This window comes from Phyllopteryx taeniolatus, chromosome 3 (assembly GCF_024500385.1).
Source record: "Phyllopteryx taeniolatus isolate TA_2022b chromosome 3, UOR_Ptae_1.2, whole genome shotgun sequence".
NCBI lineage: Eukaryota > Metazoa > Chordata > Actinopteri > Syngnathiformes > Syngnathidae > Phyllopteryx > Phyllopteryx taeniolatus.
The window spans coordinates 30,126,386-30,145,971 of record NC_084504.1 but is presented as its reverse complement, the minus strand read 5'-3'; the positions used below and the strand labels follow the sequence as shown (position 1 = coordinate 30,145,971).

The 19,586-nt window shown below is 43.2% G+C and overlaps 1 protein-coding gene across 9 annotated transcripts; it reads left to right on the top strand.

Moving 5' to 3' along the window:
• Positions 1 to 258: 258 nt before the first annotated feature.
• LOC133475525 (AP2-associated protein kinase 1-like) lies at positions 259 to 19,141 on the top strand. 9 transcript variants are annotated; one of them, XM_061768496.1, is made up of 20 exons: positions 259 to 1,077; positions 3,514 to 3,632; positions 4,109 to 4,217; positions 4,397 to 4,539; positions 4,629 to 4,750; positions 4,829 to 4,910; positions 4,997 to 5,129; positions 7,404 to 7,507; positions 7,809 to 7,888; positions 7,960 to 8,123; positions 8,283 to 8,452; positions 8,946 to 9,032; positions 9,520 to 9,707; positions 9,946 to 10,139; positions 10,234 to 10,296; positions 11,998 to 12,090; positions 12,255 to 12,356; positions 12,951 to 13,121; positions 14,454 to 14,543; positions 16,990 to 19,141. In XM_061768496.1, the coding sequence occupies exons 1-20, from the start codon at positions 918 to 920 to the stop codon at positions 17,724 to 17,726; spliced, it is 3,111 nt and encodes a 1,036-aa protein (XP_061624480.1). In that variant the 5' UTR covers positions 259 to 917; the 3' UTR covers positions 17,727 to 19,141. The 9 variants fall into 9 exon arrangements, with proteins under 9 accessions (XP_061624480.1, XP_061624479.1, XP_061624488.1 ...); XM_061768495.1 differs by having other exon boundaries at positions 8,943 to 9,032; XM_061768504.1 differs by lacking the exon at positions 16,990 to 19,141 and adding an exon at positions 15,027 to 16,275 and having other exon boundaries at positions 8,943 to 9,032.
• Positions 19,142 to 19,586: the final 445 nt, after the last annotated feature.

Below are 19,586 nucleotides of genomic sequence, written 5' to 3'. Positions count from 1 at the left end.
CAAATACTGTTGCATTTAGTTTTCCAAACTGGCCATTGAAAAAAATACAAAAGTATTATTATTAGTATAATTATTATTATTAGTAGTAGTAGTAGTAGTAGTAGTAGAAGTTTTGAATAAAAAAAAAAGGCTAGTAGTGAATCTCAACTGTGAGTCAGTTTATTTTGAAAGGGGCACTCTATAGTTCCGGCTGGGGCGGGGTTTGGACAAAACTGTTGGTAATCTTCGCTGGCATTAACCAATCACATTGATAAAAATGATGCCGCACTTCCGCTCAGGTCCTGTGTGTTGTAGCTCGGTTAGCTGTGTTAATAAATTGTTTGATAAAGCTCACTGGACTTATGCAGCATCGACAGCGCGAGAAACGACATTTGCTGGCGATACAGACAGGAGAGAAGTGTATAGATTATTATTTTTTTTGTTTGTTTGCGTGATGTGATATTTTAGGTTATATGCTTATTGTGGGAATGTATGATAAGCTCCTTTGGGTTGTTCGGACCGGAGCTACCTGGCTGCCCGTCTATGCAGCTGTCATCGCACCTTGGTGGTTAGCTTAGCCGCATAGGTGAGCTAACGACCGTTCCTCCGGACAGGCATCCAGCAGCCGCTACTTGGAGTGGAGAGTCGAAGAGTATTTCAGCGTTTCAAACACTGCTTAAGACACTGGGCGTCTGGTCCTGCCTTGTTTTCGGGCCATGAGTTAGCCAGGAAACGCTGCCCAGTCTTTCTTTTGGGGGGGTTGGGGGGGGGGGGGGAGACTTTGAAGTCCAAGTCGTCGGCTAGCATCTTGCTAGCCGCTGTCATACACCACAAGCCAGCAAATTCACAGCCACCAGCTCGACCATCGACGAACTTTTCTTTGTAGCTTTTATACTCCTGGATATTGGAATTGTCGCTTTTAATAATACCTTGTGGGAATGAAGAAATTTTTTGACTCACGCCGGGAGCTGGTGAGCTCGGGGCCTGGTCCGGGAGCCGGCGGAGGAAGCGGCGGCTCCGGCGGCGGAGGCAGCTTTATCGGCCGGGTCTTCAGCATTGGCCGACATCAAGTGACCGTCGAAGAGATCGTGGCTGAAGGTGAACGAATGGGCGTGCTTTCTCTTGTGTTGATTTACGTTCACTTGAACCACATTCAAAGCATTTAATTGGCACACCGGTGAGAAGCAGGATTAATTTGCTAATCCCTTGTGTCCCATAGCAAGGCAGGTTTATATTGAAATGTTTTGGGTTTTTTTCGGTTTGAACAGCTGTGCAAGAGCGTGATTATTAACTCGGGGCAATGGGAGATGTAGGCTAACTTGCGTCTTTGATATAGTTTTGTTTGTCTATTCATGCATGACCATCTTTTGGTGCATAGGAAATATTAACCATTGTTTGTGCAATGCTCATCTGTTTTCATTCGTCTTTGCATATGTACAATTGTCTTGTTAGTCTTCAAATTAAGACAAAAAAAAATAATGCTCCACTGAATTTCCTGGTTGCACATTTTACCTGAAGGCTGGGAGTAACTAACGTATTATAAAGTGTCAAAGACGTGCTGAGACATCGGTAACACAAACTACTGTAAGCATAACCATCTCGGGCTCTAACGTTTTCGTGCTTGCACAATCATGCATACGGTTTTGCTGCAGGGTGATCCAAATAGTTATAATAATATTGTTGGATAAGATTCATTTAAATGAAGACAATTTCCTGATGTTTTACCACACAGTTAAACAGGGTTGGTGTTTTTCATTACCCCAATGAGAGTCAGCCCTGTTGTGTTGGCCAAGAGGCCTACTGAATAATGGAGTTAAAAAGACTGATTAATTTATCAGTGTTTTGGCAGGACTCCAGCTGTCTGGTCACTTTATGAATGGTCTGGTCATCTGACCACAGACAGCAGCAATACAAAGATACACCAAAGTAATGTCATGGAAAACCACAGTTGCAAGGAGCAATTTAAATTCAATTAACAGAAAATGGAGGACAATAGAATAACTAATTTCTACTTTTTATTAGTTTTTTTCCATCAGATCATATTTGCTTTCCTTAATTTATTGCTTGTGATGTGAAACATGGTTGGTAAAAGGTCTGTTTATGCACATAGTGTTCTGCCTTTATAGACTATTTGAGCAGTATGCAACAAAAAGGCTTCACACTTTAAAGTAAGAGTAGTCAGTTTTTTGTCCCTCTTTGGACACACATGCCAGTGTTTTATCTCCCGCCTTGCGATGATGGTGTACATTACACAAGGCTCCAATGATTTACTCCCTCATCTGTCAAGCGAAATCACTCACTCAGCTCGAACTCTGTAAAGAAAACACTGGAGGCCCCCGAGCTCATCTGTCTTCAGTGGACAGGACAATGCGTCTTGGATCTTGTTTCATCATCGCCATGTAACCTTGCAGTAAATTAGTTGTAAAGATGTGGAACATTCTCAAACCGCGTCCATTACCGGGATGACGAGTGGGACCAAACATTGCGCTTTTCATGGCTGTGCCCAAAGTGTGCATTTTCGTGAGCATTTTGTTGTGTGCGTATCCATAACCCAGTGGAGAATAATCCTGACAGTTGGTTACGTCACTGGGCACTAGCTATTTGTAGCTGTACTTACAGTTATTCTGTTGGCACTGTCTCCCAAGAGAGTAGACCAGGGCCAAATGGTGCTCAAGAAGCCTGCTAATCCTTCTAATTTCTTACAGCCATCTCAGATTAGACAGCAGGTCTTAAAATGTCTGAACTGTCAGGGAACACACACATACACGCAAGATGGGGATTTAGGATCTCATGCAGATTAATATTGAGTTGTCAAAGAGATACATTCTCTATTAAAGTCACTGATTTATCTGTTGTTGTTTTTTTTCTTACAAAATAACACGAAAGAAAAGCGATGAAGAGTGATGAAAGAAGCAGTGTGACAGTTTCGCAATTTAGTGACCAGAATTATCAGGTATCATTACTATCAAGATATTGCAGGTAAAAGGCACTGCATTTTGTTTCAGTTGTGCACAGAATTCTTGACAGGCAGTTAATCAATCATTATAACCTTTGCAAACTGTGTCACGACATGTCATTGTTTTGGATCATGTCCCTGCAGACGTATTTGGTATGCAAAGACCATGCTCAGATCACTGTCTATTAATGTTTCCAGAGATCCTATTGAACGCGAGTACCTCTAACGAGGATCCTGTCATTACAGGCGTTGACATTTCCGATGCTGCCTCGGTGATAATGACAACATCACGTTGTCACAAACACGACAGCGCCCGCTCCTCTAATTTCAATCGATTTCTTGAATCAGTGTCACTGCTGACTCCTTATATACGTCACTCATTTCTTTAATGGGCTGAGTAGGTCCATGTCAGTACTAGATGTCGTTCTTAGCCCCTGTGAACAGTCACAGCATTATGTTTACTTTGGTGAATACTACAATGAAAAACATTTCAGTGTCATTTAACATGGTCCAAATGTTCTGTGAGCTCCACTTCCACTGAATAGTTGTTGATCTCTCATCGTTCCATCTCTTGGCAGGAGGTTTTGCCATTGTTTTTTTGGTGCGAACGAATCCGGGCCAACGTTGCGCTCTTAAGCGGATGTATGTTAACAATGAGCATGATCTACAAATCTGCAAACTGGAGATACAGATTATGGTGAGTAAAAAAAAAAATTGCAGAAATTCAAGTGTATTTTTGGGGGGCTTTTCATGAAGTCATAGTATAGCCGTCTTCTCACCTCCTTTGGCATTATGTGCTCAATAAAATTGGTTTAGAACAAAGCCTTTGTGAGAACATTCAAATAATTTGTTTAAACTAGAGGCAGTGACAGAGGGGGGGGGCTTAATCGGTGGTACTGTGTTTTGTAAATTCTCATAAACATGTTATATTGGCATTTGCCCTTCAAGCAGAGTTAATGCCATTTCACAAAGCAGACTCCTCCTCAATGTCAGTAAAAATAAATAAGCAGTTCAGTCACATCCTGTGTGTCATCACGAGTATGACAAGGTTTTCCACTAATTTACCAGCATTTTTACAGATAAGATATACAAACATGAACATACTTTTCTTTGTCTTAACCTTGCAACAGTATCTTTTTTCCACTGTTTCCTTGTCTGTGTTTATTGACATAGCGGGACCTTGTGGGCCACAAAAACATAGTTGGCTTCCTGGATTCCAGCATAGCTGCAGTTGGTGCTGGTGATGTGTGGGAGGTCCTAATCTTAATGGATTTCTGTCGAGGTATATTTGTCTACCCTTTTTTGTTTCTATAGATTGATTCATCGGTTCAGTCCTGGTTTTAGCATTTAACCAAAGCATAAACTGAACAATTTGGTGACATCAAAGGAAGTAACCTCAGATTGAGGTAGAGTGTTATCTTGGCAGCAGGTGTTGCAGCATATGTCATCATTGTTTTGTAGGTGGACAGGTGGTCAACCTAATGAACCAGCGCTTACAGAGTGGCTTCACAGAGGCAGAGGTGTTGCAGATCTTTTGTGACACGTGTGAGGCTGTTGCTCGTCTGCACCAGTGCAAGACTCCAATCATTCATAGGGACCTCAAGGCAAGTAGTAAGATTCAAAGGTTAATTTATTCTGTGTTTGTGCGTAACAGAATTGCACTTAATCGATGTTTTCCCCCTCACTGTGTTAGGTGGAAAATATTCTTCTGCATGACCAGGGACATTATGTGCTGTGTGACTTTGGAAGTGCTACAAATCACTTCCAAAACCCACAGACAGACGGTGTACCTGTCATTGAGGAGGAAATCAAAAAGTTGGTTTTCTGTGCCGTTTGCCTTTACACTTGTTGTGATTCCATTTAGATAATGACGTGTGTGGCTCTTTACACCAGGTACACGACTTTATCATACCGCGCTCCTGAGATGGTCAACCTCTATGGTGGTAAAGTTATCACAACAAAGGCAGATATATGGGTGAGGTGTTTGGTTCACATAATAATATTAGTGCATAAGTGTACACTGAGCTACATTAACACTTGTTTTTGCAATTTTGTGTACAGGCTATGGGATGCCTACTGTATAAACTATGCTACTTCACACTTCCATTTGGGGAGAGCCAAGTTGCTATCTGTGATGGCAGTTTCACTATTCCAGACAATTCACGCTACTCCCACGATATGCACTGTCTCATCAGTAAGCAGCATTAATCTTACTACTTGATTCCCTAGCTTTTCTGTATACTATGTGTAAATTATGTCGGTTTTACAGTACGTTGCCTATCATAATGCATATACTTACCTTATTTTCACGACCATAAGGCGCACCGTATTAAAAGGCGCAGTCTCAGTTACGGGGTTTATTTCTGTATTTAACACATACATAAGGTGCACCGTATTATTGGGCGCAGGCATAGTAAAACATACACTAGCTCAAAACATACGGTAGCATGCATGCACGCTAAAACAATGTTTTTAAAAAGGCAGCGGGAGCAAAACTGAGTTTGGTTGTACTTTATTGACGTATTTAACAATGTACTCATGTTGTTTTTTGATCAATCCTCATCCACAAATCCATCAAAGTCCTCATGTTCTATATCCCACATGAACAGCTGGGCAAGTTCTCCATCAAACACGGCAGGTTCCCTCTCGTCATTGTCTGAGTCAGTCTCGTTGTCGTGCGGCTCCTCAGAAATGATGCCGGCTCTTACAAAACCTCGACCAACAGTGCAAGCAGATACAGGAAGTCCTCGATTTACGAACGAGTTCCGTTCCTACGCTGGCGACGTAACCCGAATTTCCGCGCAAGTCGGATTTCACCGTTAAAGTTGAAATTTACGTCGAAATACTTCTGTTACGGGTATTGTCCCACATGATTGTGACAGCAAGCTCAGTGTGTGTGGGCGTGCGCGTCGATCTGTGAGTGAGACGGGACTGTGAAGGAGGAAGGAGTGCGCGCAGGTGCGAGTGTGTATAGTAGCAAGTGTAGTGACGGCCACCGGGGAAGAGTAGCGATTAGCGCAGGACCCGTTGACGTTGAATGTGCAGAGGAGCTAATAAAGCCATTAAAGCACCAAATCGGTGCGTCATGCATTTATTGTTGCCCCCACCCAGCTCAGCTGTGCAACGAGGGAAGTGAGTTGACCGCGAGGAGGGCAACCTCGGCACTGGAGAAGGCGTCTCCCCTCCGTCTCCCGACCACGGTCAGGTGACCGTAGCAGGAAAGGTTAACACTTCGTATAAAGAAACGAAAATGCATTAAAATAAAAAAATAAGATGCTGTACTTAGCATTACTGTTGAGAGTGTGAAAAAGGCAAAGATACTCCGGGCACACAAACACAGACAAGCACTATGCACGAGCTAAGCAGAAACACTATGGTGCTGGAGACAAAATGGCGGACGAAGCACGGGGCGTCGTAAAGTCGAAACGTCGTAGGTCGAGTACGTCGTGACTCGAGGACTTCCTGTATGTTAACCCAAGCATCCACAATCCATTTACAAATTGTGGCGTAACTTGCCCGGCGCTGCCTCCTAGTCTTTAGTAAAGATGGGTTCGCCATCTGTCATCCATCATTCCTACGCCGCTCGCAACTTCACTTTACACCGATGTCCAGCGGTTGGAGTTCCTTCGTCAAGCCTCCCGGAATGATGGCGAGCTCCGAGTTATTGCACTCAGTTGAATGGTGACTGTAGAGACGTTTCTCCGGGCTGTTCTTTGCTCCTTAATCCATTGCTCGAGTTGGTCTTCCAACTCGGGCCACCTCGCCTTGTTTCCGCAGAAACTCAGCTTCGTCTTCTTGACTTGGCGAAGCTCGTTTTCCTGCTCCCTCCACTTGCGAACCATGGATTCATTGATCTTGAATTCTCTCGCGGCTGCTCGATTCCCATGTTCCTCCGCGTAACTGATAGCTTGCAGTTTAAACTGCTACGTAAGCGTGTGTCTTCGTAGGTGCCATTTTTGGGGGTCCTTAGCCAAACCGATGTTGTTTTGCACAATCCACATACCGGCGCTATATACCTACCTTTAACGTCCTCCTTCATGCGCACCCTTCCCCCTTTAACGGCCGCATGGTGTCCTCAGCCACAGCCGCTTTTCGTCTGTATAAGCAGCGTGTCGGCGGGAAATGCTCCTAGTCAATCAAGCGGAGCGCTCATCACACAACAACATTTATAGATTTTGGAACTCTGTGCACACACAAGGCGCACCCGCATTATAAGGCACCCCGTCCATTTTGGAAAAAATTTAAGACTTTTAAGTGGGCCTTATGGTGGTGAAAATACGGTACTTAGTTTATGCTATAGCTACTGTAATAACCCACAGTGGCCTAAAAATCCGTGGTGTATCAGAGTGATACAAATTCATGGCGAAGTCCCATCCCTTCAAATATGTGTATATCCCATTTCTCTACAATTGTGGATGGGAATATTTATGTTACTCAAAGTTCAAGATCCCCGATGTGGATTTTTCAGGATATATGCTGGAACCGGACCCCGACAAGAGGCCAGACATCTATCAAGTATCTTACTTTGCCTTTAATCTGAATCGACGAGAGTGTCCGGTTCCAAATTTACATGTAAGTTCAGAGTGACAGAAATAAATTAGTTTCTGTCTTGGACCACAGCTTCCTATATGTCAGCACATTCTAGTTTCCAGCCAAATAAAAACTGCTGACTGCTGTGTTTTCCTTCACTTTATCTTGGGTACCTAAATGGCCTGTAAAAATACCTAAAAATCTCAATTTCTCTTCAGTGTCCTGTAGTTTTGACTTGATCTACTTTATAGTATTTCAGATATAAGAATTGCTACTTTTTTTTTTGTTTGACTGCCCCAATTAGACACAGATTTTCTAATTTCATTTCATCTTATCTTTCTAGAATTCGTCCATTCCTGTAAAACTTTCCGAGCCTATCAAAGCCAGTGAAGCAGTGGTCAAAAAGAGTCAAACCAAAGCCAGGTGAGAGACGAGCCAAAATGCTGGATGTTTTCCTCAAAAATATATTTCAACATCTCCTTCCCTTCCATCAGGATCACAGACCCCATTCCTACCACTGAAACCTCAATAGCACCTCGACAAAGGCCTAAGGCTGGCCAGACTCAACCGCAGCCTATATCAGGCATTCTTCCCATACAAGCAGCTCTGACCCCACGCAAGAGGCCCAACGTTGCTGCCGGAGCGCCCCAGGCCATAGGTAGTAGCTCTTTGATCCGACTGCATGTCACAGTTAAAGCCAGGGGTCTTTTTTTATGGGGGATCAATACACTTTAGCATTGGACTTACCATAGGGAGCTATGATTTGATAGTTTATTTTTGTTGTTGTTTTTGTGTTGTTTATGATTCTATCCTCTAGGTGTTGGTAGCAATGTCCCACCTTCAGCTCCAGGTGCCGTCCAGACTGCTCAACAGACTCCCGCAATGCAGACCACCAACATTCAGCCTCAGGTCACACTGCAACCTCAGCAGCTCCTCATGAAACAGCAGCAGCCTTCCGCTTTCTTACACCCACAGAATAACCAGCAGGTAGGTATCCCGGCGAGAGATTAAGAAATAAAATGCAGTGAGGCTGCACTGTAGGCCTAAAAAGGTCTGAGGTTAAGAGTCCATACAAACAAAACTGTAATAACTGGCACTTTCCTTTCACTCTTGATCGATGGTTCATGTTTCCAGTCAATCTCGAGCAGTAATGCACAGTATTAATAATCGAGTTGTATCTAATAAGGCATCAAATTGCAGACACAGTCCCACAGTTTCTCGGGATGTGCATTTGACTGTCTCCATCTGTGCCCCATGCCTTTGATATCCAATGTCTGTAGTCAGAAATATCAAACATTTTCTAGAAATAGAAATAAATTAATGGAAAAATGTGACCAAAATGTGGTGGTATTCTGGTTTTGAACCATCTGGCATTGAGCATTTACCACCAAGTGCAGCATACTGTCACTGTGTGGCGCCCACTCTGCTGCAGTTCAAATCTCAGCCTGGTTTTCCTACTCTCACACTGCAACACCAGCAGCAGCATGAGGTCCATGAAAGCCCAGCTCTCCGTCTGACTCCCATCCCCGAGTGTTCCGTCAGTGGACCAGCTGCTGACCCAGATGTGGTAACATCCTGTTAAATAGTGCCATCTGCTGCTCTTAACCGACAGAGCTAATTATTAGCTGACTTTCACAATTCCAATCTACTTCTTCTTTTTTTATTTTTTTATTTATTTTCTTGCTGTGTGGCTTTGGGAATACAGAAATCGTCAGGCATAATTTTATTCAACATGGCATTGTAAGTGCCTCGTCTTTATTGCGCTCTCTATCTGAAATCAATCCATTTACTTACTCTTGATTAACTCTGAAATGGACAAGCTTAAGGTACATTTTTCTGTTATGTGGATCCTCTCATTGTCGTCTTTAAAGGGGTGTCTAAGCATTGTGTGTTGTGTTTGGCTTTCATTGGGAGGAGGTGGCAGAAAGACATGATCAATCTTTTATTCTGATCTCTTCTATCACTCATCCTTACTGGGAATTGTTAGTTGGTTTTCTTTTGTTCAACGTTGTGCAAATACATTTCATGCTAACATGCCCCATTGTCCCCCACAGGCAACTGCAAGGGCGCTTCACAAAGTCGGCTCCCTAACACCCCCATCATCACCGAAGATGGCGGCCAAGAGTGGCCACAGACGCATCCTAAGCGACATCACTCACAGCGCCATCTTCGGGGTTCCCGTCAGCAAGTCCACCCAGCTACTGCAGGCCGCCGCGGCCGAGGCCGGCCTCAACAAGTCCAAGTGAGCAGAATGAGCCCCCCTCAGTGATGTGAGGAGTGACTGTCCTTTCATGGCGCCGCTATAGAAAGTCTATTCAGATGACACGACCCACGATGGAGTAAAAGCAATCCTTTTACATCCTGCAGAATCTTGCTGAAGAAGAATCGCTCATTTCATACACTATGTTTGCATACACGCCTAAACCAAAGACCACAGAAGTAAAATGTACTGTAACCGCTTTCTTATGTATGATCTGTAGATCAGCCAGCACAACTCCTTCTGGCTCCCCATGCTCATCCCAGCAGACTGTATATCACCCAGCTGACGCTGACACTCAGTCTGCCCGTATTACAACCAACACTCAGCCCAGTTGGAACCCCTTTGGTGACGATAACTTCTCCAAGCTAACTGCTGAGGAGCTGCTTAACAAAGACTTTGCAAAGCTAGCTGAAAGTAAGTGCAATATTGTATGTGCTGTATATTAACACACAGACAAATGTGAGAGAGTTGTTGAATCCAAAAACTTTTTGTGTTTGTTTGAGCACAGCTGCTGCACCAGAGGAGAAGCCCAGGGGTGACAATCTTATTCACGGCCTCAGTTCATTTGCAGGTAAACGTTTCTTGGACTCTTGTTGTTGACATGCATCTACATCTTTATTCAATGTGTAAATGGGAGATCCTATAATATCCAGTGCGCATAATCATTCCTCTGCGATTGGCTGGCGACCAGTTCAGGGTGTACCCCGCCTCCCGCCCGAAGATTGCTGTGACAGGCTCCAGCACACCCGCGACCCTAGTGAGGATAAGCGGAATGGAAGATGAATGAATAATCATTCCTTGTACTTTATTTAAGGACGTTTGCCAACATCAAAATTACAGCTGCTCGTTTCAGAAGCCTATCTTTATTGACATAAGTTAGTAGTCGCACAGTGAGTCCTTGTCAGTTTCCATGAATAGGGTCTTTGGCCTACAGCTAGATCGCATCTCATTTGCAGATCTGTGCTTTTGCTGCCACTCAGTACGGTGAGGACAAACACTCCTTTGTTAATTGGATTTCCTTACTGCTGGAGGACTGCGCTTACAAACCAATGACCTCAGTCACTGAGTCTTTTGTCCACTTTTTGCCTTGAATTCTATTGGAAACAAACACCTCTAAGCTCTTGTGCAGCGCGGTTTATTTTTTCTTTTTTGTATGGTATGTAGTGTTGTGATCTTGAAGCTATTGCATAATCAGGGTGCGTTTAATCGCCTTTATGGAAGCTGTCTCTCTTTGAGAGGCGCATGAGCATTTTGACTTTCTCTGCTGTCAAAACAGCTGACACTGGCCATAATCCAGAAAATGTATTTATGAAATGTTCACATTTTCCACCAGACATGAGTTACACCTGCATCAAGGTCATCAAAATGTTTTATAAATTACTGTCTGACAGTGTATGTATGATACAATGCAATTCTACACTATTCCAAATTAAAATTACAACATTAAATGCAGTATATTGTTAAATGAAATCCTCTCAAAACTCAGCATTATTATCTTTACAATGACTTATACAGCCCCTGTATTGCATCTCCTCACAAGTGTACCAAATGTTGGGGCCAATATGTGCATAATTACACAATTCGATGAACAGTATTTTCACTTTCTGATGTTAGCATTAGCTTTTCAACAGTGCTCTTTCCTATAGAGAAACGGGTAAAGGGTCACATCTGCTGTGCCATTTTCTGAGCCAACACATTCCTTCTCTAAGACTCCCCTACTCCCCAATTTTTGCCATTGTAGTTTCCTGTAAGTATGGGCTGCTGTGAGAGTTTTGCTTTACGCATGGGCCACATTTCAAGATCCTATATATGTCATTTCTCTTAAGAGTCGATGCAAGCTGTGTTTGCCTAGAGAAACTGAAAAACTCAAAAGACTGTCATGAGTTGTTAGGTTCGGCATGGCGCCTCTCTGCTCAGTGTTGTTTGTTCAGCTGACCGCATGCTGATGATTTCCTGAGCTTGTCTTTGCCTGGTTGGTTTCATACTGATGGCAATATTTTAATTTGGAGCGTGTTGCTGTATTCGCTGGAACTACGTGACTAACAAATTAGATGAGGGTATGCAGCCTTTCATAAATACTCACGGCATGTGTTACAATAAAATACTACCAATTTATACTTTTAATCTTCCTTGGTTTTCGATCAGATGGAACACTAACATTACTTCAATGTCGATATTTGCTGTTCTGTTTATGCTTCTTTTGGAAACTCCTCCTATTGCTCTTTTCTGTCCCCCGCCATGTTTCTATTTGTCCCTCAATCGTCTCTCTCAGACAACTTGATTGATCATGGACAGAAGTCTCACGAAACTTCTCTACTGCACCCTGACCTCTTAACCCTGGCTGAGCCTCTGAGCACAAATGCTGGTACCATCTTTGTTTTTGTTCCCAGTCTTACTGGAAAATGGCCACTTTGCATGCATATTTCTGTTGCCCTCCCTCACTTTCTGTCATGTGGTTACAACCTCAGCATGATGCCTCAGGGAAGGAAATAGTTGTCTTTCTTGCATTCTCCTGTTATGTTTGTGTAGCAAAGACAGAGGTGTGTGTGGATTCACTGATTCCTGGGTTGGAAGCCCCTCAAGCCCAGCAGCACTCGGCCCAGTCGGAGCTCAACTCTGCCAGCATGCCAGGTTAGCGATGTAGGGCTCAGTATAGGAGAGTCAACAGCATAGAATATGATTATCTTTCACGTCTTTCTGTTCATGGGGCCAGTTTGATTGAATCTCACTTGATGTTCCTTGGATTGGAAGTACTAATGTAGTAGAGTAGAAACTTTCAGCTCAAACATTAATCTTTCCAGCATGTCCATATGAAATTGAAATAACCAGTTTCAGGGTCAAATTATTGCCATCATAAAACATTTATTTACTGCACATATAATGTTAGCTCTCATGCAAGTTAACCACTGTAATATTAAGACAACTCCTCCATTGTTTTCATGTCAACCCATTATGTAAATGTTTTTATTTTGTTTTGGGTTTTTTTAAAGCTAAAACAGCCCACTACAATCTGTTGCCTGAGCAAATATGTATACGATGAAACCTCAAGGCACAAATTAAACATATTTTTGTAACTGATGCATTTGAACTAGCATTTGATTAATTCATGCTAGATTGTCAACTGTCTTCCTTGTCAAATGCTTTCTGCTGCTTAGGCTGTCACCGGGCTTACTCTTTTACTTTGACCCCTTCTCACTATAAGTTTGCGTTCTTATTGTGACTCAGACTCTTTAACTGGAGAGGACTCTCTGCTGGGCTGCCCTCTTCTATCTCATTCTTCTCCTCACGGAAACCAGAATGTTTCTGCTCATACTTCCTCCTATCGCCCCTCTGCACCTCTTGACTCCTGCTCTGCATCCTGCCTGGAGGAGCTACAGCCTGCCCAGGCAGCTGCTGGTAAGCCCTTCCACTTTCGCTGAACTTTTTGGACAGCTTTCTTCCTAGGAAAGCAGCGTAATTTTTGTTATTGTACTGTTGTTATCTAACACAAAATACGTAACGCTGACGCATGAAGACACAGCCAATGACTGTGTCTCAATTATTTGTTCTTTCCATTTCCAATTGGCAATGGGAAAATGAAAAACTGACTGCAGTGTTCCCTCGTTTATCGCGGGGGTTACGTTCCAAAAAGAACCCGCGATAGGTGAAATCCGCGAAATAGGAAACTTTATTTTTTACAATTGTTATACTGTGTTTTAAGGCTGTAAACCTCACCATTAACAATTTCTCACATTTCTCTCATGTTTAAACACGCTCAAAGTTCAAACCTTTGTAAGATAAAGAAGTACATTATTTTTATTATTATTGTTGTTGTTGTTGTACTCATTATTATTGTTAATATTATTGTATAACGAAACAAAGGTCAAAACCTGTTTTAAGGCCCAAACATTTGTTTAAGAAATAAAAATGTAAACATTTTCTGACAAATAATGACAGTTTTTAGAAATAATTAATTTAATATTAATGAGCAACGTATGAGGTTGGAAACAAATTATTAATTGTGACTCGCGCGTATTTCACGTTTCCTCTGACCGTCCCTCTTCGTCCTGCCGCCGCTCCGCTGTAGCATCCTTTTCCACTGTCTTCCACATATAGTGTGGACATGAATGTGTTGGAAACAATGTGATCGGACAGACGAACAGTGGTGAAAGCATATCTTCCGTGTCAGACTTAATGCATGAAGCCATTACAATAACGCTTCAAGCATGGTTCGTCCTTGATATATTATGGCTGATGAATAATTTGATGGGTCGTGGTCTTGGTCCAGAGTGATTGCGGTGGCTAACAAGCTTCAGTATCTTTTTTTTTTTTTTTTTTTTTTTTTTTTTTTAATGCTTATGTGGACAGGACCAATTAAATATTAAAATCAAATTCAGTCCTGTGGCTCTTTTTTTCTATTCTGTATTTTTGATCTGAGTTTATAATTAAAATATGTAAAATCTGGCATTTTTGTTTTTGTGTTGGATTAAAAAAACAAATAACAGTCACTTTGATTATTTTAATTTATTTATCTTTTTGATTGCCAATTATAAATGGAAAGAATAAATGATGCACAGATCGACATAGTTTCACTCACACACTTGTGAAAGAACCCAAAGATAGCCTGCAATGGCACATTTATGATTTTAATCTCCCTGCCCCTCTTTTTTCATTGCCTTGTGCTATGGCTGAACTAACAGCTTTCGCCTCACATCTGCCTTTCCTTCACGTCCTCTTCCTTCACTGCAGACTCTCCTTTCCAAATGTCGCAAGGAGGGAAAGGGAATAATGACGAGTTTGACCCTATTCCCGTGCTGATCTCGAAAACCTCAAACCAAGGTAAGAAGAACAGACTCCCGAGATGAGCACTCGCATCTGCTGTCAGCAGGACAGATTCTGAGTCCCTCTCCCAAGCATAGCCCCACTCCCTCTGTGACTTTCCGTTGTGGGAAGTCTTGCCAGTCAAGCGCTCACATTGGAATATGTGATACTCCAGCCTGCAGGGGTTTGGCTCGTGTCGTTTTTACCTCGAATGTCTCCCCATGTTAGATTGGCGCTCCCTTACTCTCTCCCCTGTGATGATGCAGCCATGTTAAGATGATCCCAGCTCACTCTCTGCTTCTTTCTCTTGTCCTGCCCCCGTTCGTGCACCCCTCTGCTCTGACCCATCCCCCCCCTTCATCCTCCTTCACTCCTCCCTCTTATTTCTTTTCTCCACACAATCTCGTTTCTTATGACTTATTCTTATGGCTCATCTCCCTCGGCTCTTCCATGTACATCTCTGTGTCTCGTCTCTCTCTTTCTTTCTCTGACATGTTTTAGGTGGTCACTCGCGCAACAACAGTGGCAGTTCAGAGTCCAGCCTTCCCAACTTGGCCCGCTCCCTTCTACTGGTGGATCAGCTCATCGACCTCTAGAGGGGGTGGGAAAGGTCGAGGGGGCAGTTTGCAACCCTAACTTTGGGACAGGGGAGGAGGGTTAGAGATTTGGAAAATGTAGCATCTTATATAGGTGAAAGAGAGGACTCGGCATAGACTTGTTCACCTTAGGCCTGATCGGCTGTTTGCATAAAGCTCTGCTAACGTTCCCATCAATGCTCAAGCATATCTTCTGCCACTAACATGGCTACACCATGGCCTTCCTCATGCTTTTCCCCCATAATCGCTCACTTAACGTGCGGCCATGGTGGTGTACTTCCATTTCATGATGCACTGCTCTTTGCTGCTTTGCTTTCCCTTTTTGTGTGTGTGTGTCTTGAGGGTTGAAGCTTTATTTGAAACCACTCGTGACCAAAAGGGTGAAAATTCTCTCAAAACAAAACTTCCACAATAAACTTGCAGGTAGCCTCCTAACTGGGTAAACAAGTACCCGGACTGACCCACTGAGTGAGAAAATATGTGCCCTGACCGGTTTTTCAAACGGCTATGGGTTGTTGTGCAGTCGCTTTCATACACTGAAAGCGTATGAAAATATTTCCAAGATTCAAGTATAATTGCAGAGGTGCGTCTCTTGTCTTTTGTCAATGTGGTCTATTTCAAATGTGACTTAGTAAAATAGGGAAGCCAAAGTGGTAGAATAATGAAGTGATGCACTGTCATGAGGAGTTGCAGTTGTTTTCAAATACAGTCAAGACAACTTGTCACATCCTCGTCAAACGAAGAAGAAAGACACCTCGGTGAACCTCAGTGAATATGTTCGTTCATGTGTGAAGCCGCGCTCTCCTGTTGGATGCTTGCCTAGAACTGGCGTCATCACAGGAATCCCCCAGCCCAACTTAACCCCCTTTCCATAGGCCGCCAAATAACTGCTTAATCTTAAACTGGAAAGTCACTTGACCGATACAGCGTTCCTCTTGTTCAGAAAACAATCAAAACATGGACATTATTAACCTTTTTTTTGTTTTGTTTTTGTCGTGAAATCAATTTTTAAATGTTTATTTAAAATGTAAATGCATCACATCTGTCATGACTCTTTTTAGTGCTTTAAAGTGAATGTATACATGTGATATATGTAAAATGTTAAGGGACAGATGGACCGGAGTCCATTTGTGTATAAATGTTGATGATGTGAACTTTTTTTTGCCTGTCTCTTCTGTGTGACATTTTTGGTTTAAAACATCACAGTGGATCAATGTCTCCAGTGCACATCTTTCCATTACGATGTTTGTTTGTTTTGTTTTTTTTAGATGTACAGTAGCTTTGTGATAAGAGCGCTCTCATGAAATAAGAAATGGACATTATCTCTATGCGAGCAAATTGAAGAGTAACATTGTTCTCTGTCATGGCAAATAATCAGTTGTGTCACACACACCGACACAACTGCGAGTCAATGTTATTGCTCACAATTGCCAAACAACTGTTGGAAGTGAACACAAACGGCACTTGTTTAATCTTATGGTTTCAGTCTTGGTGAAGAGAAATAACAAATCAGGTAGAGTTTCCCTTTAACTGCTTGGTGAGAGCCGCCTGTTAACAGCCGCTGTCGACGCTGGTGAGGTAAGACTGACCGTGCGCTCGTCCGTGCTCGTCTTGTCTAACTGCGCCTCCCTCTGCTGTCAAGGCCCCCCTCCTCCTTTCCACCGACTCCCTCTGCTCCCATCCATTTGAACTGTGGAGAGCAAGTTGTGGAAACAAGGCTGCGCCATGTTGTGATGATGAATGTAGTAGAATGTGCGTGTTTTCGTGTCATGAAACGTCCTCGCTTTGTAAGAGGTGCTTATCCTGTATGTGTGACTGACATTGGATGGACAAATGAACTTATTCTCCTCTTCTGCTTTATGATACAGATGTGCAACTGGAGAGGAACGGCTACTCGGTGCTTGGCCAAGAAGGACATGAGGCGGAATCTGTTGGAGATTCTACAGCAAACGAGGGATGTGTTCACTCCAGTGATGAAGACCAGGAAAAAGAAGCCCGTCAAGAAGCGCAACAGAATTTCGGGACTACACCTGAAGGTCAGACTTCTGTCCACGACTGCAGCGGCTCCAGACCACTGCTGCTCGACTCCGACGAAGACGAAGAACACGGGGCTCAGCCCAGCCTCCGCTCGACGCCAGCTTCCTGTGAGGCGTCATCTGCCGTGACCTTCCATCCGCCTGCACCCGCCCCCGTTGCCCACAATCATTCCCAGCTTGATCCCGAGGCAGCCAGTGCAGACGTCTTCTCAAAAGCACCTTTTCGCCTCACACAGCAAGAAGCGGGCGACGTGTTCGCCAACGCGCCATTTCCGAGCGGCCCGTTCGCAGCCCAGGAGCAGCCGGACGTGTTCTCCCAGGCTCCGTTTGCGAAACGAAAAGAGGCCGCAACACCTCCAAACCCTCAAGGGGCAGCTGCAATCCCCGAACAAGGCGTGTCGGGACAGATCGCCCCGCATCCCTTCCGCCCGCAAGCTCTAACCAAATATTCCCGCCACTTTGAGGGAACGATGACCTCGCAGCATGTGAGCCATGCAGCCGGCGTCCACGCTGTTGACCCTTTTGTCTGTGCGCCCTTTCACCTCAAAGCCCCACAGGAAAAGCCCTGATGACACCAGCGCTGCAGCTGGACTGCAGGTCTGCACCAAACTCCTTTCTCAAGCTACATTATGCAACTCTTTCTACCTTGAAAAAACCGCTTCAAAGTTTCGTGGGTGATGACGCAACGGTGGCTCTTTTGATTCTTGCATTTCCCAAAATGAGCAGAGAGAAGTGCCAGGCATGCAAAGGATGCAAACCACAACCTTTCCTTGAACCCACCCAAGTGTTTTGTGCCTAACCCTGAGCAGACTTTAACTGCACTGACATCAAACGCTTATGCTTGAAAATGGAAGCTGTTCACATTGGCACAGTAACGGCAAGTACTGTACGCAATTGTCATTTATGGGGCTGCTGCTCTGCGGAAAACCAAAATTTCTGATTTTTGTTACCCGTTTACATACTTTTGTTTTCTCCAATCACAGTTTATTCTTTAAATGACACAAGTGTCTTGCAATTGCTATTTATGTCAGCAGAGTTGTTGCTTTAATCATCTCAATTTAGATCTCACTAGCATTCCTGGACTTGGTTTTTCTTGTTCTCAATCGTTTCGGTACGGCCATCTACAAAAAGAAAGCTGGGTGGTCAAGCATTTGTTTTCTTGCCTACCTCACATTTGTCTCATTTTTCTTGTCTGTTTGAATTCAAGCTGATCATGCTTGGCTGTGTCTATAGTACGTTTCCATTGTTTTAAGTCGCTGTCCTGTCTCTGCTGAAAACGGAATTAACTTACTGGATGTGTCCATTCCATATGGCATAATGACCTTTCTGTATACATGTTAGGAATAAACTCCATTATATGTTTATTACCCAACCATACGGGACACTACTCCATATGTTTGTGCTGCGCATTAAGTAATGTCGCTTGTAACATGGTCCTCCAACCTGCTGCAAGACATGGTATTGAACACCAAGTACAATGATATCTACAATGTTCATTTTTGCACAAAACTCCCATTCAGTATCTCAAATCAGTACTGTAGGCCTTTGTAGTAAAGTTTGCACTGTATAATTTACAACTCCTGCAATGAATGCATTTCTTAAGTCGTTGAAATATCAAGAGCACTTATTGGTCAGTGCTAGTTGACAAACTAGTAGTGGTAAAGATCAGTGGCCTAATTAAGACACTTGTTTAGAACTTATTTTTTCTGTGCTCTGTCACGTCACAGAGCACTTGTGTTCATCATGGCACTTTTACGTAGCAACATCCGAACCCAAAGTCGAATACAAATGTTAATCTCTTGTAATGTAAAATGTTCTGTGTTCATATTTGTTTGAATGTAGCGCAACTGGAAAGTGTATTTTGACCCGTGTTTGAAACGCAGGATTCCACAGAAGACTTACTGTTGGACGAAAACCGCTCGAAATACAATACACCCTGCCTTTGTTGTTCTGAAAAAATATTAAATGAATGTACTAAATCGTACTTTGTCGGTGTAATTTGTACGTTTATTTTTGAAACTTTGGACGCTGAGATTAAAGTAAAATTGAGAAATGGCAAATCCCAGAAACCATGTAAACAGCCCCTATAGACTTTAAGCCAGGGGTCACCAACATGGTATTTGTGGGCACAAGGTAGCCCGCTCGGGCCAAAGGTAGAGCCCGGCTGCCTGTTCCATAAATAGCTCACCAGTGATGGGACATTGTGTTTCCTTAGTAATGCTGTACAACTAATCATCTGAAAGCGTTATAGAGATGTTTTATATTATAACTTTGCCGATATCACAAGCACCAATTAGCAGGCCCCGACCACAAGCAGGTCACACTTGAGTTCAAATATTAAGAAATCACTGAAATGACATGTTCTTCACTTAGATGAATGTCATTGGTCATTAATGATTACAGAACGGTAATATGAGCAGCTGGTTATT

What these genes read in the sequence shown, in the direction of transcription:
- LOC133475525 (XM_061768495.1), top strand. Translation starts at nt 918, where the DNA reads ATGAAGAAATTTTTTGACTCACGCCGGGAGCTGGTGAGCTCGGGGCCT. An exon ending in CGGAGCGCCCCAGGCCATAG is followed by an intron (nt 8,124 to 8,282) that starts GTAGTAGCTCTT and finishes TCTATCCTCTAG; the next exon opens with GTGTTGGTAGCAATGTCCCA. An exon ending in GCCTCTGAGCACAAATGCTG is followed by an intron (nt 12,091 to 12,254) that starts GTACCATCTTTG and finishes ATGTTTGTGTAG; the next exon opens with CAAAGACAGAGGTGTGTGTG.